The sequence below is a fragment of the Lethenteron reissneri genome, chromosome 19 (genome assembly GCF_015708825.2).
Source record: "Lethenteron reissneri isolate LAM-NWPU_2019-01 chromosome 19, ASM1570882v1, whole genome shotgun sequence".
Taxonomy (NCBI): domain Eukaryota; kingdom Metazoa; phylum Chordata; class Hyperoartia; order Petromyzontiformes; family Petromyzontidae; genus Lethenteron; species Lethenteron reissneri.
The window spans coordinates 5,918,277-5,945,557 of NC_083797.1; the positions used below are offsets into that span (position 1 = coordinate 5,918,277).

Here is a 27,281-nt window from a genome sequence, read left to right on the forward strand (position 1 = left end):
AATTGTATATAATCAAACAAAAAAAATCAGTTTCAATGTTTCCAATTAATTGTTCGTGCATTTGCCCGCAGTCTCTGAGCCATGTTTATTTGCAGCACATAAACAAGTACTATTTTGAAGGGTTATAGCTTAGGGAGGTCTTCAGCAGTGCATTTGTTATGATGATTATAATCACGATTTCTAAGCAGGAAATAAAATGCATAGGTAGATATTCCCAAAATAAGTCATTTTAACCCTGGCTAATTCTAATACGTTAAAAACCCTTTCATTCCGTTCCAATCATTCCAAAGAGCAAATTTCTAAATGAAATTTATTTCAAATTGCGTTGCACCGGGTAATTGAATTTGAATGCAAATAGGATTCTCTGTCCTGCATTCCAGAACGATCACGGCATTAAAATACAATTCCACAGCTGCCCGGCACTCGCCGTCCCAATGAAATAAAAGATATCCAACATTATGGACCATAGCACCTTGCATCCGTGATGATTAGAAATGGCTTTAACGCAGAGAACAGCCGTAACCGGCCAACACAGTCGCACCGCGCGTTCGTTCCGTCGGCTTCGCTCCACACACAGCCGGTCTTTCCAATACCCCCCCCCCCCCCCCAAAATCCTACCTCTCCCATGCTTGCCCCTCCCTCAAGGGGTCGCTGAGGGGGATCAATTTAGTACTGGAATGAGTAAATTCAGCGCTCGGCCCGCCGGTGACTCGTCCCATCACACGCACGCTTGCGCGCTCCGAGCTCTCGGTCAGCCAGCCACGGGCGCATTCCGTGCTGCGTGCTGCAAGTCTGAAGCCGCACCGCACCGCACCTCGACTCCGCCTGCTTTGCCTCGGAACAGCAGTAGCAGCAGCAGCAGCATTGACACGGACGCTCCACTCGTTTCCGCAATTCCAGCGAGGGTTGCGTTGTGTGTGGAGGAGAGAGGCTGGCGAGCGGGAGAGAGGAGAGGAGAGGGGGGTGGTGTTGCAAAACAGCTCCACGAATCTATAATTTGTTAGCGGCGGCAAGTGTGTTCATGGCCGGGGCAACCCCAAAACACTGCTAATTATTGAGAGGGAACTTTACAGGCGCAGCCTCAAAAGCAAGCAGCAGCACGCTCGGGTAAGGCGATTCTCTCGTTCGTTTTCTAACGCTTATTGCATTTGCACTCCGCGTTTGTTTGTGGACGCTATGAAGAACTACCAATGAGCAAACACGAGCGTGATAAATGGACGGATTTTTTTTTGTTGCAGACTAACGAGGCAATTTTTTTTAATGAGTAGATGTATATTTGTCCTATCATGGGTTTACCAAATGCTTCAGGTTGATGTAGTGCCATTTAAAACGGCTATCATGCATGTGCAATATAATCGGTGGTACTCTTGTAACTGTTGAAATGCTGATTTTCTAAAAAATAAAAAATGTGATTTCCTAGCATGCGTGTAGCGGGGCTTGTTACGGTGATTACGATGCCTCAAAAATACCACGTTGAGTGTATCTATTTGCAGAATTCAATCATTACACAATGCCGTCGGAATATCACGCATATAATGTGTCACCTTAAGTAAGTGAAATAGATCACACAAGCCAAACTTATTTTGTGAATTTGCATTCCATTGTCAAATACACCCGATGTTTGGGAGATATCATATTTTGACAGGCAGCTTCATGCAACATGAATATAATCTTTGCAATGCGATCTTTTTTTGTTATTTCGTGAAGCAGGCTTCCCTCTGTTGTGTTCTTCCTCTCGTAAGAATGGCTTGGCAAAGAGAGAAATTGTTGTGTTGGTCAAGTGATTGACAAAGACGGCTTCTCTGCTGGCTTTTACAGAATTTGCTAACGGAAACAGAACTCCCCTCAACCTGATGGATTTAGTATGATGGCTCTGTCTGTAAGTAAAAAAAAATATCTCTCTCTCTCTCTCTCACTTTTTCTCGAATGCACGCTTTGATTGAATTTCACGCTGGTAGTATTGAACTTACATGGTGATTCTGTTTTTATTATTGATTACTGAAGATGTTTCGGACAGAATTAATGAAACCTGAATTTGTTTTCTTACGTATGTCGTGGACGTCGTCGAATGCCAGTGCTTTCATCTGATTTCTACCATCGAATTGGCATTTGACACATCTGACGCTGTATCAAATGATTCTGCTCTTTGAATGCCAATGCATTTCATTGCGTGGACTGTGTTAATGCATACACTGTTTGAGCACGCATGTGCTTCTATTTGTGTTTTGCACTTGTAGAAGCTGTTGGAGAAAACAAAATCAAGCTAAAATAGTGCTATCATTCGGACATATCCAACGTGCACTAAGTTAACAGGGAGCTGAACAAACTTAAAAGCTTGACTGCATAACACGCATTACCGGTGCAATTACATTTGGCCAAATATTGACCCTACAACAAACTACTCAAACGTTCACAATGAGTATAAAAGGCTACCTTTGATCGCTATAAACCCATACCTCTCGCTGTCAGGAAGCCCTGCGTTTTCATTGGAATTCATTATACACTTAAGTGAACACATCTAATTAGTCATGTCTATTGGCTGCATGCATCCCATTGTCGTACATTAGTTGTAATTCTCCACAAGGCGTGACAATTAACACGATTGTGATTAGTGCATATTAGACATGCATTACAGTGTGTGCTCAACCACCCGTTGATTAGCACAGGGCAAGGGGCGTTGATGCGCATTGGAGCTGTGAATTGTAGTACACCCATGTTGCCAAATGTTAAGGCTCTTTCCCCTTTCAGCCTTCACGTATTTTCTTTGCTTGCCAATGTCAAGCCAGGCACGTAGTAGATACTATTGCGTCTACTCGGCAAACAATTTGCTGCAATCTGATTCGGTCGTCGTTTTTTGTTTCTTATTTATAACGAATATTATTGGAGACCATCTAAAATGTGTTTTATGCAGTCACTCAGAAATATGTTTTAACCACCGCTAACATATTGACGAAAGGAAATTCTAAGCCGTGCAAACAGGGCGATATTCTGCTTTGAAAAAGCCATCTCTTCCTGTGGAACATGCAATGCATCGTTGGGTACAGAAGGCAAACACAAATTACTAGTTGCAGCAATGAGCAGAGATGGAATGCGAGAGATGCAGGATGTGTTCATGGCAAATGCGTTACTAAAATGTATTTTCCATTAGGCAGGCCATGCCATTGAGCTTCATTGTTTGATGTCCTCTTGTATCTACTTGACATTTCCACAATTACAATTGTGGAAGCAGAGAGTGCTACAATTTGTTATTAATATAAGAAGGCATTTCAATCCCAGCATATAACGCAGTTAAAGCAAAGCACGTGGGGGAAATAGTATAATAATTACAGGAATCCAAAAGTTTGCTGAGAGGTGGATATCGCAAAAAAACAGCCTTCTGCCACTATCATTTTCCCACTTGAGTACGTTCTTATTGAATATTTTGTACAAATTTAAATGCAAGGTACAATGCAATGTTAAAAATATTAAACTGTGTATTAATGAAGTGTGAATATAAACATTTTCATTCTCGGTCTAATTGCATGGCCTACAATAAAAAAAACAACCCACCTATGTGTATGCACGTGTTGTGGTTTGAGGCTATACTGTGTGATTTATTTGAGAAACAATGATGGCATTATCTTTTAAACTTCTTGGGAAAAGTGAGTGCTCTTTTTCTATCAGGCAAAGATAAATGTGCAGCCTTATAATTACTTGCTCACTCGAGATAACACTAAGGAGCACTTCGAGAGGGTGTTGTTGACCTCCTCTTCCACATGGGTCAGATGTCTTATGAGAGGTAGTCTGAGTAGATCAAGGCAGGATTTAAGAAACTTGCATATTGTTTGAACTGGCAAGCCTGGAAATTAAACAGGTGGATTGCAAATCTAGTGATGGCACCATCACTCGTTTTTGTAATGGCAGTCGCCTATCAGCAACATTACACAAAAACACGTTTGGATAATTATACATGTAAATAACGTTTTGAATAATTGTAGAGGTTAGAATAAGTACAATTGATTTGATTTCATTGCATATATGCAACGTATTAACTTGAAATTTGCTCAAGAGTACACCAATAAACTTATTCTGATCAGATATTAAAAAAAACATACCATCCAACAATGAACATATTTCAGAATGTGACATGAGAGTTTTGATATTCACGTTGAGTTACTCTGTTGCTTTCATGTCAGTGTGTGAGTCAGTTCATCCGACTGGCAAGAGAAGACACATTACTTTAAACTCTTTGGGAACATTTAACCGAGTATTTGGAGAAACTTACGGACGGAACATGAGTGCATTTGAAATTCTAGCGTGCTTTGCAAAATGACGGAGTGAATGATATTTTCTCTATCCTCGGTGACGTGAATAAGAATGAAATATCCATCATTTAGAGTATCAAGTGCCGGAGCAGAGGATAGTCATGGCAACTTCTTAGATCCAATATCACTGACAGGGAAATTAATCTGCATCATCGTGCTCACCGACGTGCCCTGCAGCGCCATCTAACAGGTTTCCCAGTTCCCGTGCCAGAACACACGGGTATGCCACAGCAATGCCCCCCAAAAACAATGATCAGTTTGTTTACACTCAGCTCAAGTGCATTTTGCTTCTGTTATTCCTATATTATCATGCACGTGCATCTGCCTGACAACTGTAGTATGTACACATTCGCCCTTGTGAATGCAGAAATCACGTAAAATCAAGCCAGAGAGGAAAATGCATCACATACAAACACACTTTCTACTTCAGTAGGCACACCAGAATTAGTTTGGCATTAGAATCAGAAAAAGGTGCTAATGATACACATTTTAAATCAAACCTTGTAAAACTTCGAGTGGCTTCAATGCTGGCCGACACTTTAATGATATTGATGTTGAGAAAGTTATTTGTAAATTAATGTTTTATATCCTGAACTGTGTCACTTGAAATAACGTTATTAATTGGGCTTTCACCATAACCAAATTAGTCTGAAGTCACACTATGAGAAAATTACAATATGTGTTGCAAGAATACAGAATAAAACACAACTTGCAATAACCCAATGTGCACTTTCCATCCAAGTAATGTTTTGTGATAGCCCTCGTTTAAATAACCATTGCTTCCGAGTACAAACATTGTAAGGCTGTACATTTAATATTTGATGAGAATCAGTTCTGTCTATCGATTGAGGGCAGAAACCGAGGTCGGTGCTTGCATAAAAAAGTGACAGATCATTGTTTGAATTCAATTGCCCAAGAGATAGTGCGGATACACTATTGAACCTGGGGGCAGGAGAGGTGGAAAGCGGTGAGAATCCCATTGATTTGCGTGTTGCGACAGGATTACTTGTGGATGGTCTATGAAGGAAGAATCACTCTTTGCGCTCGGCTCAGCCCAATCATTTTACATCTGTTTTCTTGAAAGCTCACTTCAAATCACTTATTCTCCATGCTATTGGTTTTCATACGTGGTGTATTAATAATGCATGTTATACTTGCCTACCAGCACTCTTTTTTTTTCTCAACACATTTTGCTCAATGTATATACCACTGCGCGTGTCATGTGTCAAAACGTCCCATTGTGCTCCCAGTCACGACACTTCCACGCAACATTCACGACTTCTCTATTGCAATGCGTACTTTGCAGTGTGCGTCTTTGCAGTGGCAGCTATTGTTTCCATATGGCATGTGGGGGCAGTGAGATCATGGCAATGTCACACCACACAGGAGATTGTCATGTCGGTGCAAAGCAAGATTATTGCTTTTTTTTTACAGCACAGAATATTGTATGCAACAGCTGCTGAGCCTGGACAGACAATCTCTACTCATTTCTGTCTCATGTGAGGCTTGATCTAGAATATCAGCGGTCGGGACCCTATGGCTCACGAGCCAGTGACGGCATATGGCTCCCAGACAATTTTGAGTTGAAAAAATAATAAAATAATAAAATAAAAAATAAGTTTGGAACTGATTTTAAAATACTTAAATAAATTTCACGGCTCACGCCTGCATGAAGCTCAACCTCACCACGTATGAACCATGACTACAAGGCCATCAGCAAAACCACGCAGCACCAGAAGTCGCATTAAAAGTAAGACATATTTAATTTATTATACGTTAAAAATACTATATGGCTCTCAATGAAATATATTTAGAAATATTTGGCTTTTATGGCTCTCCCAGTCAAAAAGGTTCCCGACCCCTGGTCTAGATTGTGCATTTTTAATGCACCGATGATGGTGAGTCAGGAGATGACCTTGCCTTTTAATTCTTTCACATCTGAGGCAATGGGTGGTGTGCTCGCATGGTCATACGTTCAAGGTAGCTTATCATACGAGATGATCAGTTGTAATAATGATAAGTTACAGCTATTTGCCAATAACCCTGATGGATTAAGGCCCCTCCATGCTGTTGTTGGTCTTGGGGGGATGTTTTGACTATACTTCACCATGCTGGTCATTGCAGGTTGGTGAACGGAGTGGAGCAGAAAGATCAGTTTAACACGAAGGCTGTCGCGACCAATATTATTCATAATCAACGTTTTTGGGTTTAGATCGCGTTATTTATTAATGTGTCGTAACCCTCCACCACCCGACACGGCCAATCAGTAAAAAAGTGTCACGTTGACAAAGGACAAATAGTTCACTGCTTGAGCCCACCGGTGTGTTGAAGCGTGAAACCACAACAATTTACAATTTGAGCAGTACGACGTTTCGCTGGTAATTGCATCCAGCATCATCGGGCAATTCGCCAGAATGGTGAGGCTCTGCTGTGTCTCTATATAAGAACGGGAGACACAGCAGAGCCTCACCATTCTTACTGATTGGCCGTGTCGGGCGGTGGAGGGTTACGACACATTTATAAATAACGCGATCTAAACCCAAAAACGTTGATTATGGAGGAGAAAGATGTTCGTTGTCGTTGGGAGTAAAATTAAGGTCACAGGGTTTAAAGCCACGGCTTCACCACTCCTCGAGGATCAGTGGCATCGGTTGGGATAATGAATAATTAATTACTCTATTCTATAGTAGTAGGTTTTTACCCTTTAAACTGGTACAAAACTGACACCTTTATACAAGGCATCATGTTTGCAATAACCGCAACACAAGCAGTCAAAATGCAAACAAAAAGAAACAACTCTGATGATGATAATGATATGCACTGCCCTTGAAGTTGATTGGTCCACACCCGAGACAGCTTTCCTTAGAGCCTAGTCTCCATTGGTGTTGGACCAGATGACGCCAAAAGGCGTACAACTCAAAAACAGTGCACTTTCAGAGTATTGAGAGCTCGGGGTAAGCATTTACAATATGAGACCTCCTTTACTAGTTTTGTACCAGTTTAAAGGGTAAAAACCTACTACTATATTAGCCACTGGTAAAGGAGGTCTCATAGTGTAAATACTCTATTCTAATTATCATCGTGTGTGCTGTTGCTCTGGAGGCCGGAAGACCGATGACTGATGTTTGGCTGGCACGTCGGTGGCGTTTGTCGTGAATTCTCACTGAACAGAGGGGGCCACGTGAGGGCTGTCATCTTCCATTTCACTATATATCATTGGTTACGAGGCCTTTGTTTATCCAGTAACGTCTCATTGAGTCTGGAAGGTCCTGCATTGGGATGCTTGATAATTCCATAAATTAGTGTTTGACATGTTGAGGAAACTGCAGTGCCCAGAGAACACCCATGCAGATGGATTTAATGCATGTTGTGTACTGCTTTCCAATGGACATCTGTCACAGCTCAGCAGGTTTGGGAGTTCTATAATATTGTCATCTACCATCCCTCACCTCCAAAGTGCAGGATTGCAGACATTTATCACCATGCCCCAATTAAACATTTTTTGCACATGGAGTCCTAAACGAAATAGTAGTATGATAATAGGTTTTCCCCCTTTTTTCTGGCAACAAAACAGGTGTTAAGATGTTAAAACACCAAACTGAAACCTTTTACAAGAAATCATGCCTGCGTTGACCACAATACTTGTGGTCAGAATGCAAACTGATTGATCCACACCAAAGACAGCTTTCTTTTGAGCCTCGTCTCAAACGGTGTTAGACCAGAGGACGCCAAACACCGTTTTGAGACTCGGCTCAAAAGAAAGCTGTCTCTGGTGTGGACCAATCAGTTTCAAGGACAATGCATATATTATCAGAGTATTTTTTTGTTTGCATTCTGAAGTATTGTGGTTAATGCAGACATGATTCCTTGTAAAAGGTTTCATTTTGGTGTTTTAACATCTTAACACCTGTTTTGTTGCCAGAAAAAAGTGGAAAAACATATTATCATATTTTGGTACTGGCAAAGGAGATCACATGATGTAAATAGTAGTAGTACTCACAGCATGGTGGGAATAAAACAGCATCGTACAGGATGAAAATATATAACTTTAACATCAGTGAGACACATCTGCACACAATGTCCTGGCCAATTTGGTAACAAAAATTCACATTGTAGGATCCCAACACTAAAATAAACTGCTCACTGAACATCAAATGCTCGAGTAATTGTGGACCACAGGACCAGTAACTATGGTCTTTAGCATGAACATTTTTTCTGACAATGACTGAAAATTAGAATCCGTAAATCCAATCAAACATGATGTAAAAAGCACGTTGACCTGTGACTGCATGCAGAGTACTCTCCACAAGGCTGTTCATTGTGGCTACCAGCTGCATGGCGAGCTTATCACTCAATAGTTCTGCTGATTTATTGTGCATGCTGAATACTTAATGTGCACTCTCGTACCTTTGTGCATGGTCAAGAAAGTAAATGTCCTTTGGGCATTCAACACATTCACTCCGGCCTGGTGGCTATGACGAGTAGGTTGAGCAAACGGCTCGCAGACAGACAGTTGCAACTTCAATGCCTGGTTTTGGTGGTTGACTGAACCCATCATCCCACTTGGGGGTCAATAAAATAAGTACCACTTTGCGGAGAAGACAACAGTGATTATGCAAAAGAGAGATGCTCCCTTGCCACAGTAATGTGGAATTCCCCCCCCCCCCCCCCCCCCACTGGCTCAGTGCTTTAAACAGGGGGGTGAGCACAACCACAATGCTCATGTGAGCCGGGAAATCACTTTGATTTTATTCAACACTGGCGTAGCGCACAGTGTATAAACCTCATATGTAATGTAGCACTCGATCCATCCAATATGCCAATGCTGACCCCTGTAATAGAGCAACTGATAAAACATGGCCCATTACACAATTATTCGAGTATAGCGTCAAGCCAAGTATTGCAATGAAAGAACACTAATTCAGTGCACATTATATGATTGTTTGAATGATAATTGACACATATTAAAGTTGGCAAGCAACGTGAAGTGTGTTTGTTATATGTTGTTGCTTCAGAGTTGTTCTGCGGAGGTTAAATTCATTAAACGACCCTCCACATATCAAGATGTTCTTTTGATGTCATATTAATTTCGAAACTCTTTTAATTGTGTGCACTGACAATGTTTATTATTATTATTACGATTTATGTTACTTAATTATGACTCTCAGGTGACAAGCATCAATAAATGTTCTCGATGCTTTCAAATGTTTTGTTCATATTGAAATTATACATGGTTCCAATATTGGATAGAATTTGGTGCACATAATACAAGCATTTGTATTTTCCAGAATCACATCTATAGTGTGTACAGGATGTGGTAAATGATAGAGAAACCTTCCCTCAACCCAGCGTGCTCATGTGGTTGGTTTGTCTCTATAAATGTTCTATTATTTTGTTCCCAATAATCTTGCCGAATGTGTGTTTGTGCATGTATCTTGAATATCTGTCGCATTGTACGTAGCCAACCATGCTAATCGGAGGTGCGGAAACAACTTATATTGTACGATAAGAGAGTAATGGATGTATAACCCTTGAAGTAAGTTTTATCACCCTTTTTGAACAGAATAGTAATTGAAACATCATTGCGTCATTTGGGGCATTTCATTTTAGGAAAGCTTTCTCGACCATTGATCACATGCATACTATCAGATTCCAGAAGAATCAAATGAATTTCCTTTACCATTATGCCTATCAGTTGCAGAGTATGAATAAGCGTTTCAATCGGAAGAAGTTGATGCGGTCATCCAACCTCTCATAAACCTAGGCCGATATTAAAACGAGGATATGCTAACTTGGAAGACTGAAACAACTACACTAAGATTACATGAAAATAAATAGCAACGTAATATTAAATGGTAACAGCAACGTTAGAATTTTTTTTCTGAAAAGTGGATTGTAAATATGAACGGCAATCATTTTCATGACTGAATCACCAGATGTACTGACGATGCAGTCATGACGACAATCAATGGCAATGAAAAACAGAAAATTATGACGTAACAATAATAAACACAGCTTAGAAGAGGAGGTCAAGACAATAATCCTGAACGAAATTCCCCATAGTCACGTACAATAAGGTTGCTAAACCTTGAAACATATCTGTCAAAATGACACAACCACAGAATGCACGAGTGCATGGATACCGGAGCAGGATCACAATGATGAAATAACTCGGTGGACAAAAGCAGGTCAGAGTTCGTATGTTTCTCAGTCCGATTGTCCTGGCGGCAGCGTGTTGAGTAGTGGCGGTGCAGACATCCCTTTCCCTGGCGACAGACTCAGCACTACCACACTATACACTGCACTACTACACTACACCATACACTACATTATACACTACAATACTATACACTACACTATACACTACTATACTATACACTACACTATACACTACACTACTACACTACACTATACACTACTATACTATACACCACAGCAGCGTGTTGAGTAGTGGCGGGTCAGACATCCCTTTCCCTAGCGATAGATTGCAGCACTACATTACTATACACTACTACACTATACACACTACACTACTATACACTACACTACTATACACTGCACTACTATACACTGCACTACTATACACTACACTACTATACACTACACTACTATACACTACACTACTATACACTACACTATACACTACTACACTACACTATACACTACACTATACACTACATTATACACTACACTACACTATACACTACTACACTATACACTACTACACTATACACTACACTATAAACTACACTATACACTACACTATACACTACACTATACACTACACTATACACTACTACACTACACACTGCACTATACACTACACTATACACTACTACACTACACACTGCACTATACACTACACTATACACTACACTATACACTACTAGACTATACACTACACTATACACTACTAGACTACACTATACACTACACTATACACTACACTATACACTACTAGACTATACACTACACTACACTATACACTACTAGACTACACTATACACTACTATACACAGACTCTAGTTCTTCCTGGGGAATTCCCAGGCCAGCCAAGCGACATCGTCCCACCGCCAGCAGCGTGGTCCTGGGCCGGCCCCGGGGTCGTTGCCCAGGTCACAGTGATTTTGAAAAACTAATATTGAAATGCAACGCAACAATTGAAATACATTTTTGCTCGGTGTAAATTAACTGCTTGGACATATGGACAAGATACACACGGTTTATTGAGAAGTTAAACAATTATAAAGTACTCGAAAAAATGTGTGCTGATGGACTTGCACCAAGAGGCAGGGAAATTAAGTGATGCGTGAGAGAACATAGGCAAGGGACCGATAAATACGTTTGACTAAAGAAAAGTAAGTGAGCTTGGACAAGAGACATATCACGAGAACAGATGATGGCTGGTGGTCGTCACGAACAAAAGGATTGTCAGCCACAGCAGAGAAGAGAGACTGAGTCCACTGTGGAAACGGATAAATGAAATCAGCTCGCATACAGAGCACGTAAGAGGGTGAGAGATGGCAACAGCTTGGCAAAGCCTTTTATAAAAATGTGAATAGATCATGGCTGCTGATGATGATGATGAGTACAAATAGACAAACATAACTAAGCACGAACAAATGTATATACGTATCTATGGTGAACTTATTTTGCGCCATACTTCGGCAACCATGCTAATCAGAGGTACATATAAAGCACTGCACTTGTTTTCTACGAACAGTATTTAAGAACAAGGCTAATAATTGCTGTACAAGGATATGACTAGGTACTGACGCAGCCAATGTTCACATGCTAATATGCAACGCAATTATACAATAATATCGTAGATAAGCAATAATGCTAATTATATTCTTGGTTCTTTCGGTAAAGTCACGTAGAAGGTAAACAATAAAATAATAAAAATATAAAACAAAACAATTCTCACGACGTTTCTATTGCAACACAAGCTGTGGTTTTCACATCTGATGATGATTGCTTATGTTGCAATCGAAACGTCGTGAGAATTTTATTGTTTTATATTTGTATTACTTTATTATTTCCCTTCTACGTGACTTTACTGAAAGAACCAAGAATATGAATCCCTGCAGTCACGAAAGCTTTAAATAAAAAATGCTAATTATGATAATCACTTTATCTGAAAATAACAAGCAGAGTATTATTTTCAGTGTACCTCATCAGTATTCTTCTCTCGTTATCAGCACGAGCTTTTGTTAATGCGTGGTCAATGCAGATGTTTAAAAAAAAACTCAGTGCTAGTTGAAGCCTGTTTACAAATCTTCATCAATGCTGAGCCAGCCTGCCAATAAAGTCTCATCCAAAGCTGTTCCACGTGTTCTTTCACGCAACGTTCAGACAATCTTACGTGCAGTTATTGATTGCTCGATTATTCTTTTTTCTCTCCTCTATATCTCAAGTAAAGATACTGCTTCAGGAAATACAAAGTAGTGCCGACGGTGATCAATGATATGTGCATGGTCAGGTTGGGGTGGGGGGGTGAGTTCACGGTTGTGCTGGTCTCACCACGCACATGTCCCTCGTGGGAAATCATTCATACCATTGTCATGTTGTCACTCATTTGCCAAAAAAAACCCAATAATTAGGAATCACCTATTGCTCTGCTGCTGACATCATGGCTCTGTTTAAAGCTTCTGTGTCTGAAGCTCCACTGTGGACTGACTGCATCACACTTTTCTTGTGAGTAAGCATTTGATAAGACTATACATTACCCTTTCAAGCAATAACGCAGGAGTTAAGATGTACAAACAACGAATAGATTCATGTTGCAAGGCATCAAGTCTGCATAAACCACACGTACTTGTAGCAAAGCATGCAAACAAACATGTCTCACCAAATTTGCGGAACCTGAGCTATTATTACTTTGATACTTGCGTGGCCTTTCCACTGTTCGCCTTCTGGCGTTCTCTGGTCCAACACTGGTAGTGAGACAAGGCCATACAACGAAGGCTGTCTCTGGTGCAAGCCAATCAGTCTCAAAGACAATGCATATATTATCAGAGCACGTTTCGATTTAAAGCTTTCGTGACTGCAGGGATTCATCTTCTTGGTTCTTTCGGTAAAGTCACGTAGAAGGGAAATAATAAAATAATTAAAATAAAACATTATAAAATAATTCTCACGACGTTTCGGCCACAACGCAAGCAGCCGTCCTCAGGTGAAGAACAGGTCTGTCGGAAAGACAGCGTCTGAATGAACTGCCCATTGTTTCAGACGCTGTCTTTCCGAAAGACCTGTTCTTCACCTGAGGACGGCTGCTTGCGTTGTTGCCAAAACGTCGTGAGAATTGTATTTTATTATGTTTTATTTGTATTTTTTTATTATTTCCCTTCTACGTGACTTTACCGAAAGAACCAAGAAGACAGAGCACGTTTGTTTGCACGCTTTGCCACACGTACGTGTGGTTGGTGCAGACTTGATGCCTTGCAGTAGGTAAATGTTCGGTGTTCGAACATCTTGACGCCTGTTTTATTGCCAGAAAGGGTAAAACCTATTTTTATTTTTTCATCATTTTGGTTACTGGGAGAAAGAAAAAAAACGGTCCCATAAATATAGCATTTGATGGAATAATCCTCGCCAAAAAGGAAAGGTAAAAGTGCAACCATGCACTTGCCTTCCTTACGCCACTGTTGGTGGAAGAGCCTCATATTAGAGGGAGCTGCAAAGCCTCTCCTCCCCACCCCCTTCCCGACAAAGAATTTGGGCAACTCTTCCACACCGTCCAGACATTGAGTAAGTGTACCCACACTTTACCCCACCCATCACCCTCACCTCGCCAATTGCCTTACTGCGGTGTGCCCGTTCAAACTGCAGAGGTGGGGGCTAGAAGTCATTGAATTGCCCATTGTTTAAACGGCCTCACCGGCAGAGCTCTCAATTGCAATTCTGGAGCGCAAACTAATACACAAACCATGGCAGCATTCCCAGTGGCCAGTGTTATCGCACACTCGTTAATTGGTACAATTTTACGATACAAAGCGGTGAGGTTGTAAGATATTAAACGATAGGAAGACATAACCGCCCAGAGTCAACCTTAGGCAGACCGTTAAAAAAAGACGATGCCGTTACACTCATTCCGAGGGAGGGAGTGTTCGTAGGTATGCTTGCACTGCCAAAACAAGTTTCACACACAAGGGGTCTAGGCTGGTGTCACCTCTCTGCAGGCTGCTCACGTTCTCATCTTCACAACATAACGCGAGCATTTCAGAAGCAGGTTAGACTTACTTCTGCTGTGTTTGGGGGAAAAACAACAGAACAAATTTGATGGAAACCAGTTTGGTGTGTATCAGCATGGCACATCATGACAGCAGAAAGAACATGAGGAATAGGAGACGTTGATGGAAAAAAAGATTGTACTTGCGTGACATCAATATATCCATGTCTGTGTTGGGTCACAAAATGGGCTGCCACAAACTATCTATAAAATACACGGTTTGGTTCACAAAGCACTCCGCTTGCCGTGGTGTAATGATTAGTGCGCTGGACTTGCTACCCCAGAGGCTGCAGGCTCGATCTCCCGGCAAAACAGTTCAATCGACGGTGCAAACTTCCTACACCCCCTCCGCTTCTATCCACCCAGCAGTTTCTGTGGGCACTTCATAGTCAGTCGTTCGGAAGGTCACGTATGGTGGGGAGCAAAGTAAGATGGGTACTTTCTAGACTTATATGAACCCTCTTAATTCCGGCATCTCTCCCACTTCAGTAAAAAAAAAAATTCTTGCTGTGGTTGTCACACCTGATGATGATTGCTTGTGTTGCAATCGAAACGTCGTGATTTATTTTTTTTCTATTTTTTAATTAATTTTTTTCACCTACGTGACTTTACCGAAAGAACCAAAGAGTAGAGAGTATTGGTACTGCCATTGTTCCAGGATATCTGGCCAGTGTACGTAGATGATTAGGCCAAAATAGAATCTTAAAAGGGGGCTGTCCGTCTCGTGGAGGCCCTTCCACCAGCAGTGGAGTGAGAAAAGAATTCGAGGGCAGCACCTTTGACCTTTGAACTATTGCTGCGTTTAAATTCAGCTTCCGTTTCATTTATTTGGTATGGCCCTGTGAGCCATTCGGCTCTTGAATCGGGTGCAACCGCAACAAACAGAAAACAAAATGAACAAGAAAACATCTTAAAGTGACTAGGCGCAAACAAAAAAATCCAGGAAACACACAGCAACTGCATCACGAGATACTGCACAAAGGGTGCAAGTGGCAGACGTGCAAGTAACTATATAACTGTGTTTCGATTCATCCGCTTCCGTGGCTCATGATATAGCCGTGTGCTTACATTGCTGCTGTGTGTGCGTGTTAGCGCTGTAGCTTCCAATCATAATCTTCATTACAGTCTACGCCTCTGGTGATCACATTGTTCTGCGGAACTCACCTTCGATATAATCAACGTTTTTGGGTTTAGATCGCGTTATTTATAAATGTGTCGTAACCCTCCACCACCCGACACGTCCAAACAGTAAAAAAGTGTCACGTTGACAAAAGACAAATAGTTCACTGCTTTAGCCCACCGGTGTGTTGAAGCCACAACATTTACAATTTGAGTACGACGTTTCGCTGGCAATTGCATCCAGCATCATCGGGCAATTCCCAAAAACGTTGATTATGAATAACATTGGTCGCGAAAGCCTACACGTGTTAAACTCACCTTCAATAACTCGCGCACACTGACTTCGCTAAAGCCAATAGCCTGGTCAACAATCACGTGGTGTCATGCAGGATCGCCACGGGTTTGCTTCTGACTCTGCATCGTGGCGTGAGAATTACAAAGTGACATGCCACACGCGGCTATGTTCGGGTGTTATGAAATAGGTAGGTCTTTGAGAGGCTGCTGTGTATACTGCTTACGTGAACATTTCATTTCGAATGCTACAGATTAGGTTAATTACATGCGTGGTATGTTACGTAATAAGGCTACGCAGGGAGGAGGTGAGGGAAGTGGTAGCACAGTGATTAATGTGCTGTGCTAGGAACACGATGGCCTAAGTTTGATTTGCCGGTCATGGCTAACATCGGTGGCGTGTGATATCCGAACCAGCCCCCCCCCCGCACCAACTCACATCGACCAGTGTGGTCAAGTAGATTCAAGGCCTCCCCACAGAGACGATCACCCCTCTCTGTTACCTGTGTTGCTCTCTCTATGTATCTTGGTGATATCTGTCTGCTAATATGTCTGTCTATAGTTTTCTGGTTAGATTTTATGTCGCTATTTCATTGTACCTGATGATGATTGCTTGTGTTGCAATCGAAACGTCGTAATATGCTATTATTTATTATTTTATCTTTAGACGTGACTTAACCGAAAGAACCAAATAATAATTCCTGCAGTCACGAAAGTCCTAAAATTAAGATTCAAACAACTCTCATGACGAAAATAGTCATGGCGAGGTCTTCATGCAAGCAGTGAATTAACAATGGACAATACCTCTTCTTGGTTCTTTCGGTAAAGTCACGTAGAAGGGAAGTAATAAAATAATAAAAATGAAACATAATAAAATAATTCTCAGGACGTTTCGGCTACAACGCAAGCAGCCGTCTTCAGGTGAAGAATGAGACACTGCCAAGCTAGGAGCTTATATATAAAACAAAATAATGTGCATATCTTTTGTTAAGGCGCTCTTCTTCCACCTCCAACTCAGCTTATATATAAGCTCCTAGCTTGGCAGTGTCTCATTCTTCACCTGAAGACGGCTGCTTGCGTTGTAGCCGAAACGTCGTGAGAATAATTTTATTATGTTTTATTTTTATTATTTTATTACTTCCTTTCTACGTGACTTTACCGAAAAAAACTAAGAAGATGAATCTCTGCAGTCACCAAAGCTTTAAATCGAAATGGACAATACGTAAATAATTATTTATATGTGGTGAGTTAGAAATACGACTGTATGCCATAACATTCAAAACTAGCAAAAGTATAATTAAGGCTACATTATTAATTTAACATGTCCCCTGGTCAAATCCACTGCAGTAAATGGAACAACATTAAATCATAATTTGTGCTTTATAAATATATGAAACAAATGCAGCGCAGATTTTGGTATCCATTGTATGTGCCCTCAACAGTTGACGGATGACACTAATCGTTTGGCAGATGACACGGATGCCTTGGATTCTAAACTATAATGAATATTTAATTAGCTGTGCAATAACAAGAAAAAAAGCGATTCCCATTAATCATGGTGTAAATTGAGAACGTTACTTATTACAGTTTGCTGTCCACATGCAATTACAACACCACATTCTGTCCAATTCACTTCAAATCAAAGGTTCATGCTTGGCTCTTTGTGCAATAAATATGTGGTTGAACCCGAGATATTTAAATTTCTTAGACTTTGCTATCAAAGTCTGAGAAATTTGTAGTATACTACATTAAAGTATACTTTTAAGAATAAAAATAAACAGATGTTTCAGCTTTGTGTACAAGCTACTTAACTTGTTTGTAACTACAGGATGAACGTTAGCAACTTATTGGAAGAGACTTTTGACAAAATAGCATTTTTAATCCACAGTAATGTCGCATAATTGAATACGTTTTTGAATGCATTCATTTTTTTTATATGTTCTCAGATTTATTTGGAAAATGTGGTTACACACAACTGTAATTGGTCAAAAAAAGGTTTTTATTACCTGCTTGCCAGCCAAGTGTAACCAGTGAGGATGTGTAACTAATAAATATATCGCACGGCAATATTTATTAGCCATTGTTAAACCTTGTGAATGTTTGATTTGAAGCTTTCGTGACTGCAGGAATTACTCTTTTGTTCTTTGGGTAAAGTCACATAGAAAGAAAATAAATAAAATAATAGAATACGACATTTCGATTGCAACACAAACAATCGTCATCAGGTAGAACTAAATTTGAGAAAAAGACATATGTTATAAAGGGGCCCTAAATAAAATAAAAACACGAAATATTAAAACACAATTGATTTTACTTGCATAGTAAACTAATTGTATTTTTTCATTTGCTATACAGCCAGCTAATACGACAAATCGCTAACCTTAAACACCCAGTCGTTCATAAAAGTTGAAGGTAGTATAGTACTATAGTAATAGAGCAATTGCAGAATCACTGAACCGGAATTGATAGCTTGAAAGCATTTAGCGCGGGGCCCTTGAAAGTGCGGGGCCTGTAGCTACTACATATGCAGCTACTTTTGCTCGGGGTGGTGGGGGGGGAGGCAATCGTCATGCCAGCACGTTGATATCCCAGGTCCATTGGTGTACCTGTGTGCTGTGAGCCAGACGAATAGACCGATGTCATTTTGGACCCACGTCAAGCTCTCAGAAAGTGCTCGCGTGTGCATGGCCGGTGTTGGGAGCGAGAGTCTTGTCACACCATTGGAACCTCATTTGCCAGTACAAATATGATAATTGGTTTTTTACCCTTCTATCTGGAAACAAAACTGACACCTTTTTTTTTACGAGGAGTCATGTTTGCATAGACCACAATACCTGCAGTCATAATGCAAACATAAAACATAACTCTGATAATGTGCACTGTCCTTGAAGTTGATTGGTCCACACCCGAGACAGCTTTCCTTAGAGCCTAGTCTCACATGGGTTGGACCAGATGACGCCAAAAGGCGCACAACTCAAAGACAATGCACCATCAGAGTATGAGAGCTCGGGGTAAGCATTTACACCATTGGAACCTCATTTGCAAGTAAAAATTTGATAAATGGTTTTTTACCCTTCTATCTGGAAACAAAACTGACACCTTTTTGTTTTACAAGGAGTCATGTTTGCATAGACCACAATACCTGCAGTCATAATGCAAACAAAAAACATAACTCTGATAATGTGCACTGTCCTTGACGTTGATTGGTCCACACCCGAAACAGCTTTCCTTAGAGCCTAGTCTCACATGGGTTGGACCAGATGATGCTCTAAGGAAAGCTGTCTCGGGTGTGGAACAATCAACTTCAAGGACAGTGCATACATTATCAGAGTTATGTTTTTGTTTGCATTATGACTGCAGGTATTGTGGTCTATGTAAACATGACTCCTTGTAAAAAAGGTGTCAGTTTTGTTTCCAGATAGAAGGGTAAAAAAACAATTATCAGTTTTGTCACAGTTGACGAGGAGAAGGAGGATGATCACGCAGCGGAACCGAGGAAAACAACGCAGAATGCTACCAAACTTATATTTCATCGTTTATTAATGACCGCCCTGTGTCCTCGATAACGATCATGGCCAGGAAAGATCGAAGCACAGTGGTCGCAGGTCACACAAGTCACTGCTGGCAAGATAACTGCGCTAGATTTAAATTATGAAGAGGCATTGGTTACCTGCTCATGTTCTAGCATGTCTGCGATCTTCACCAAACCGTAACGTATTGTTGGGAGGGTAAAACAAGATTGAAATTCGCACTTAAGGCCTTCAACATTCAATGTAAATACAATGCACGTTTGTGCATAGTTGTTGACAATGTTGGTTTGACATTTGTCTTCTATTTTGAGGCCGTAAATATGTTACGAACAACCAAGTGTAGCAAGACAAGTGTTGACAATCAACCATAGCATTGCCTGGCGTAAGCAAAAGCCTGCCTTGCAAGTTTGTAACGATATCTTTTTTTTCACCCGCTCACTGCATGGCTGATCTCTTCAAGGAACATAAAACCATCACGCGAACTGCGGTGATCCTTGCAGCGGCTTTTGGCTAGTCATCACGCAAAGACAGTCACGACATCGCGCGCTTTCAGATGTGCTTCTGCAGCCGTCTGGAACGCTCTTCCTTTCGATATTAGAAAGCTACTGGAGCTGTGCGCTTTTAAATCATCTATAATGAAAACATTTTTAACTGCTTTTCTGTGTTTAGTTTGTGGTCCAATTTGCACGGTTGGTTACGTACGGTGTGAAAGAAGTTCATTGGGGGGGGTAAAAAAAAATCTCACAATGTCTCCACTCAGGTGGATTGATGCAATGTAAATAACGGCAGTAGCACAACAGGGATTTACGCTCTAATCAATAAAGTAAGCGTCGGTTCATCTTGGTCCAGTATCTACGTTGGCCTAACTGCTTTATATCACTCTTTTTTTCCCACAGCAGCCAATAGAACAATTCGGGAGCTGAAATACGGTACAATGCTGACAATATATTTGAACCAATTAAAAAACCAATTGCTGTTACCCTGTTGCCATTTATCATGGCATAATTCCATTTGATCAACAGTGCCATTCAATGTAACCTGAGAATGTTTTCAGCCCTTGCAGAAAATTGTCCCATTTATTTACACTTTCATTTTTGGTAGGTTCCCGAAACAATTATTCTTCCGATTTAAAGCTTTCGTGACTGCAGGGATTCATCTTCTTGGTTCTTTCGGTAAAGTCACGTAGAATGGAAATAATAAAATAATAAAAATAAAACATAATAAAATAATTCTCACGACGTTTCGGCCACAACGCAAGCAGCCGTCTTCAGGTGGAGAACAGGTCTGTCGAGAAGGCAGAGTCTGAATGGCACGCCCCAGGCTTCTACGTGACTTTACCGAAAGAACCAAAAAGACAGATATTCATGGTGAACGCACCGTGCTATGTACCTGTAATCCTGAGATTGATTCCCAGCAATGGCTGAAATTTTGGCAAGTGCTATCTGAACCAGTCCTGGGTACCCATACTTCACCAATCTACACTTAATTTCTGTAGCAGAAAGTATTTGGAATGAGATGGGTCGCAGACAGGAGCGAATCATTGTAGGATATTGAATACAGTGCTTGCGTTCTCGAAATTGATCCAGTATTGGATTTGAAGCCAGTCGAGGGATGGGAGTCTTGTTACGATTTGGTTTCATTGTCAGATGTTGGAAAGGAGGATGGCAGTGACATTTTGCATCATCCAGAGGTTGCAGATGAAGAATTTTGGGAGGCAGTAGAGGAAAATTCATAATACAGTTTTTTTTGGGTTAGATCGTGTAAATATATCAGTGTGTCGTTAAACCTGCCACCATCCGACACAGCCAATTAGTAAGGTTTGTCACGTAAACGGAACGTGCCAATCCGTTACTAGTACAGCACTCCAGTGTGTTAGGGAGCCAAGCCACAACATTTACAATCTGAGTATGACGTTTCACCAGTAATTACAACTAGCTTCAGCAGGCAACAGAAAGATTTTTGAGAAGTCCTCCTGTTACGCGATATAACCCAAAAAAGCCTGTATTATGGGTGGTATTGGTCGCGAAAGCCTACGTGTTAAACTGAGTAGAGGAACATATTTAAACGATTGTTGCAAGATGTGGTGACGGCATGGATGATGGTCCCGGCTGCAGCTAGGGAAAGGTAATGGTGGATACGGGAGTCATTGCTCAGATAGACACATGGTGGTCCTGCAGGGTGAATATTTGTGGGAGGAGAAGAGAGAGCTTGCGATGATTGACAACTCCAAGGTTTTGCACACACTGACAATGTCGCCTCAAAGTTTGAAGGTGCACGCTCAAATTTGGGTCTTTACTCAGTGTGGACTCTCTACCAATTCGGATTTCTTCAGTTGTGGCAATGTTTAGCTGGAGAAATGTAAGATCAATTAAAGACGAGACCACATCAAGGCTGGATGTGAGATTAATGAGTGAGCTTGGGTTCGTGGAGTCAATGGTGATGGAGAGCTGAGTGTTATCAGCATACAAATGATGGCCGCCGTTAAAAACTGGAGACAATTTAAAATAGTAAAAAGAAAATATAAAATGCATTGAAAAGAGCAGGGGGTGAGGATGGGGGATTTGTGGGCACATCAGAGCAATGAGGTGTGTGAGGGGAAGAGAGTCATTGAATGAAAATATAGGAACAGTTTGAACAAGAAGAGTGAAGTGTCCTGGAGACATCTTCTTGGTTCTTTCGGTTGAAATCGAAATTTGTCCTGGAGACGTCTACATAGCTATGTGGATGCTTAAGTAGGTTCAAGTGATCTGTAGTGCAAAAGCAGCGGAAAGATCTATTAAAATTAGAAGTAAGGGTTATTCATGGTCTGAAGAGGGAAAGTAATTTACCAGACATACGAGACCATGGTGTTTGAAGAGTTGAGAGAAGCAGGTGGTGCATGAGGCCTAGTGTCAGTGGTGCTACTACCCCTTTCCCGTTCTGATGACGTACGTGTATGCCATCAGAACAGAATTGGGAGTAAAACGTCATGCGGAAGGGGGTGTGGCACAGTTAGGCGCCAGCTTTCATAGAGTGTGGTAGTGTAGCTACAGTTCTCTGCGGTGAGTGCAATGGCTTTATAAACAGCGGGATTACGTCTCTCTAAATAACATTCACGCAGTGAACGGGACCCACTCTGTAATTTGCAGACGTCCCGGAATGGGAAAGGGATACTAGGCCCAACAAATTAGAGTTAAACATAATTTTAAGTTGTATTTAAATCAACGAAAACAGTTTTAATAAAAACAATGGGTACGTAATAAAATAAACTAATGACCTCATATAAACTAATGAAGAGGATGATTTTTGTCTAACTTAAGCCATAGAACAGCAGACATACAAGACTACATAGATGGCCACCTTTACATTTGAACTATCTCTTCCACTGCCTTTGTACCTCCCAAATGCAAACATTGTATTTGTAATATTTCAAGGCTATAGCTACACAGTTCTCTTTACAGTAATCGCAAATAGGAATGTGCAAATTCCAACTTGCCAGTGGTGTTTGGCTCACAAAAGTGAATTGAGTTTAAAATATAAGTACTGGGAGGAGCTGGGCGAGCTGGTGGGCACAGTTGTGAGGATTTTTGTTGAGATTTTGTAAATACATTTTTGTCAGCTCACAAAGGCAGCTCACATTTTAGGGGTCGGTTGAATTTCATTGCCTGCGCTTGACTCAATGGCTTTGCCCACTCAGCACGCGTCCGTGAGTACGTTTACCCTAATTGCGAATAACCATAATCTATGCACTGCTAGATAAATGCCTCCTCACGTGACGCGGCGATGAAACAATTCGTCTGACTCCAAACAGAAGTATATTTCGTTGCTTTATGTCCACAGCATTTGTAATACTCCGATTGATGCTCCTGCTGTTGTGGAGTGGCTCATGCAGCCAGCTATGGCTGCAGGGTTTTGGTAGTGCATGTTGTTTATGCCATTTATTGTGAAAATTCCGTCACAGTTCCTATGATTGCTTTGTCATTGCTTTCATGGCTTTATTTTGGTGATTTCGAAAGTGTATTGGTTTAGCCATGTTTGTTTGTTGTAGTACAGAGTTAGACTGATGGCCTTGTTCTAAGTTGTCTTATGGTTGTTGTTGTTGTTGTTTGACTGCATCCCACTGGGATTTTTGCACACAGCGTTGGTGTACGGTGTTTTTTTCTGCAATATTTTGCTGTCTTTTCTTGGATTTTCTGTTTGCACTTAGTCACATATTCACTTTAAGATGTTTTTTTGTTCATGTTTTAGTTTTTTGTTCGTTGCGGTTGCACCCGATTCAAGAGCCGAATGGCTCACAGGGCTATACCTATTAAATGAACTTGACCTTGAACTTGTCTCGTTGGGCATATTCTTCCTTTGGCTGCGACTCCATCAGTTTTGACCACCGGCTATGAACCTTTGTAAGGGAACGTGCCCTGCTCAAGCCCACTTGGTGTTCTTAACAGTAAAATGTGGTGTCTTTAACCTGCGTGTGTTCACTAATCCACGTGTTCCTCTTTCTGTACCTCAGTATAACCCCAGGCATGCATCTTACCACGCTCCTTTGTATACTTGAGCTATTGTAAATGTATTTTGTCCGTGTTCATGTTTCTGATCCATGGTCATAGCAGGTAATATGCATCGATTCAAAACGCTCCTCTTTTCACATCCTGGCATTCTGCGCCACATGACAATCAAGTTCAATTTTCCACAAGTGTGTGTCGTGGTGCCTACTGTGCAACAGTTGCGGGTTCTGGCACAAAGTATGAAACGTCGGTGGGGTGTGGGAGGCATTGACAATTTTGGCCATGACGACATCTTGATATTCAGCATCAGAATCTATATTTATCCCGGACGAATCGAATGAGCTATGGAAGCTCTTCTTCACAGGTGTCCAGTTAGGATACGTAACCGGACAACACGAAAGATGAAATTAGTGAAAGATAGAGAGAAGGTTAGAACGTTGCTCAAATGAATAAATTTAACGTATAAACATTCCTGCCGATTTGTCAACACCAAATCAAGCTTGGGCAAGGCAGCAAAACAACAACAACAACAGTCCCAAACCACACCAAGACGACACACAGTCCCCCAATTACAATGCACTTTAAGACGTAGCGATCGATACACTCAACTGCTCTCCTCTCCCTCTGTATTTAATTCGTTTGAAAGGTGATAGTGCACCTTCAATAACTTTCGTAGGCATATATACTCTGATTTAATTTACCCTTACGTCCCTCTGACATATGTCCTTCATTTGTTGCAAGTAAAGTTGTTCTACTTAAATGTTGCTTCCCTCATTTATATTGAGTCCCGCTTTGCATCGTTCTTTATCAAGCTCTTGAAATATAAACTGATTAACATAATTCTTGTTCAGGTGCATTATTGTGGTGTTAATGATTGTTAAGTTCAGTTTTACAAAGCATTCTAACTTACCCTCATCCGCCACTTTATGCCATCAATGTGATCTCTGTCCACCTTCAGTCACTGCTCTAGGTATACCTGCTACTAAGGGAGAACATTTTGCATCAGACTAATCGCGAGGAATGTAAGGAGTAGGTTGCCATTAGGAAGGGATGGGGCATGCGGGAGGTGATATTCGGTCTAAACATTTATGGCGAGGGAGCAGCGAAGATGATGCAAAAGTGTCCGTCTTTTTCTTCACATGACAGAGTCAAGCACAGTGAATGGGTCAGAGGTCAGGTGAGACACGTAGGAGATGAGAATGACTTCCAGCTGATCAAGAACCTCAGAGGTGGCAATAATATGGGCGGTGAACTCACAAAATGGGAAACGATTGAGCAAGGGTACATGAGACAAGGCCATGTCACGTCACCGTCTCTGTTCAGCGTCAACTCGGAGTGTGTGATGAGAGGTGTTAGAGATATGTGAAGAGGAGTTTAAGTTGTAGAAATGACGATGACAATGATGAAGATAAAGTCGATGGGGATGATTATAATGATAAAGGTGATGATAGGGGCACCACGGTGGTGAGAGGTGAACTACCTCAGCTGGTATACAGGAGGTCGTGGGTTCGATCCAGACCCTGACGCCTGCTGCATATTTTGAGTTTTCTTGTTCTCCTCGTGGCCGCTTGGATTTTTCTCCATGTCCTCCGGGTTTCCCCTCCACATTTATAGAAATGCGTTTAGAGCATTTGGCTGATACCAATTTACAATTCGTTGAGCGATTATTTGTGGCCAGGTCGCTTCTGAAAAAGAGCTACATAGCTCAGTGGGCCTTACCTGGATTTTTTTTTATTAATAGTGATTGTAATTGTGTAAATGATGATGATAGTCCCTCAACGCCTAGATACACACACCAACCCCTGTCCCATGGCCATTCAACAACCCCTGCCTCTGAAGCACTTTATCACAGATGGTAATTGACAAGGTATGCGCACTGCACCAGGCCAGGCACACATCCAAGTCGCATCGCCTTAAGAGAGGCTCAAAACTCAGATGCCGGAAATCAAACTTCATTGGCCATGTTAGTTGCTCACCATTATCATCATTATCAACATCGTAATCATCATCGTCTACGTTTCCATCATCTGCACCAGTGGTTCTTCACCTGGGGTGCACGCACCCCCCTGGGGGTGCGAGATGCCCTTTCTTGGGAGTGCGAGACATACCCAGATTTTTTTCGAAGGTAAATCATGGAAACACAAATTAAGCATGAGTACGTAAGTACAATTACTTTTGACTTAAAGCTTTCGTGACTGCAGTAATTCATGTTTTAATATTTTCTTTGAACCTATCTATGTGACTTTACCGAAAGACCCAAGAATACGATTACTTTGATTCTAGATTTGAAGCTTTCGTGACTGCAAGTATTCATATTCTTAGGTTTTTTCGGTAAAGTCACGTAGGTAAAAAAAATCTAAATTAATAAAAGTAAAATAAAAATTAATTTTTATTTTTTACCTACGTGACTTTACCGAAAAAACCTAAGAATACGATTACTTTGTTTCCTCAAACCTTTGTATTTTTAATCATTATACATTTGTTTTACGATTGAGAACCAAAAGAGGGTGCAAGGCTGCAGTAAAGGGTCAAGAACCACTGAGCCATAACAACTTTACATGCACGATTGCGTTACTCCATTCCGGCGTTTCCCACACACTGTGGAATGACAACAAGCTACCATTAAATGGAAGCAAACTTTTCACGAAAATGTCTTGGAATGCAGGCAACAAGCAACGCACACAAATTCGGGTTGAATTCATCACTGTGTCCTCTCCCCTGCGTGTGCCACACCCAAAGGTGTGAAAGGACACAATTTTCGTGCTTTGGCGGAAAGGTTCCGCAATCATGTGAAAACATTTTATAATGATTTGCTCTACAATGGCTCCACCCACGATGGCACATTCTGCAATTGGGGGATGTGCAGCGGCGTTTTTGTTCCAACATCATCCCGTCGTGAATTGTAAAATGTGGAACAGGGCCAATTTTCTTCTAAATCGGTCGTCTTTCTGCCAAAAAGTGGTGGAATAATGCTCAAAATAGCTATATCAATTGGCCCCTATATGTACATTACCATAGAGCCGTTGCGCAATAGATATACACATTTTACCATTTCAACAAAGGTCGACGATTAGCCAGATCTATTTAAGGATTTATAATATATTTATTTTTTGTAATGTAAATGTATTATTTTCATAGTGTCATGTCTGTATTGTTCTTGTTATATGCCATTTGGAAATATGCCATTTTTTTACGTAGTTGTGTTTAATAATAAAGGTTGAGGAAGATTGTTCTGTTCATTTAATTTGTGGGGGGGGTTTGCACAATATTTTATAAAGTTATGGAAGTGAGAAAACAAATGTGTGTGAATGACTTGGAATGT

General features: G+C 41.0%; 1 protein-coding gene across 2 annotated transcripts in view; it reads left to right on the plus strand.

The window, feature by feature from the left end:
• The first annotated feature begins 711 nt into the window (after positions 1-711).
• Positions 712-27,281, plus strand: part of LOC133344199 (gamma-2-syntrophin-like) — a 152,887-nt gene continuing 126,317 nt past the window's right edge. For both annotated transcript variants that reach the window (XM_061554238.1, XM_061554239.1), the window contains exons 1-2: positions 712-1,107; positions 1,819-1,879. In XM_061554238.1, coding sequence (XP_061410222.1) covers positions 1,865-1,879 — 15 coding nt within the window. In that variant the 5' untranslated portion in view covers positions 712-1,107; positions 1,819-1,864. The remainder of the gene's footprint in view (positions 1,108-1,818; positions 1,880-27,281) is intronic.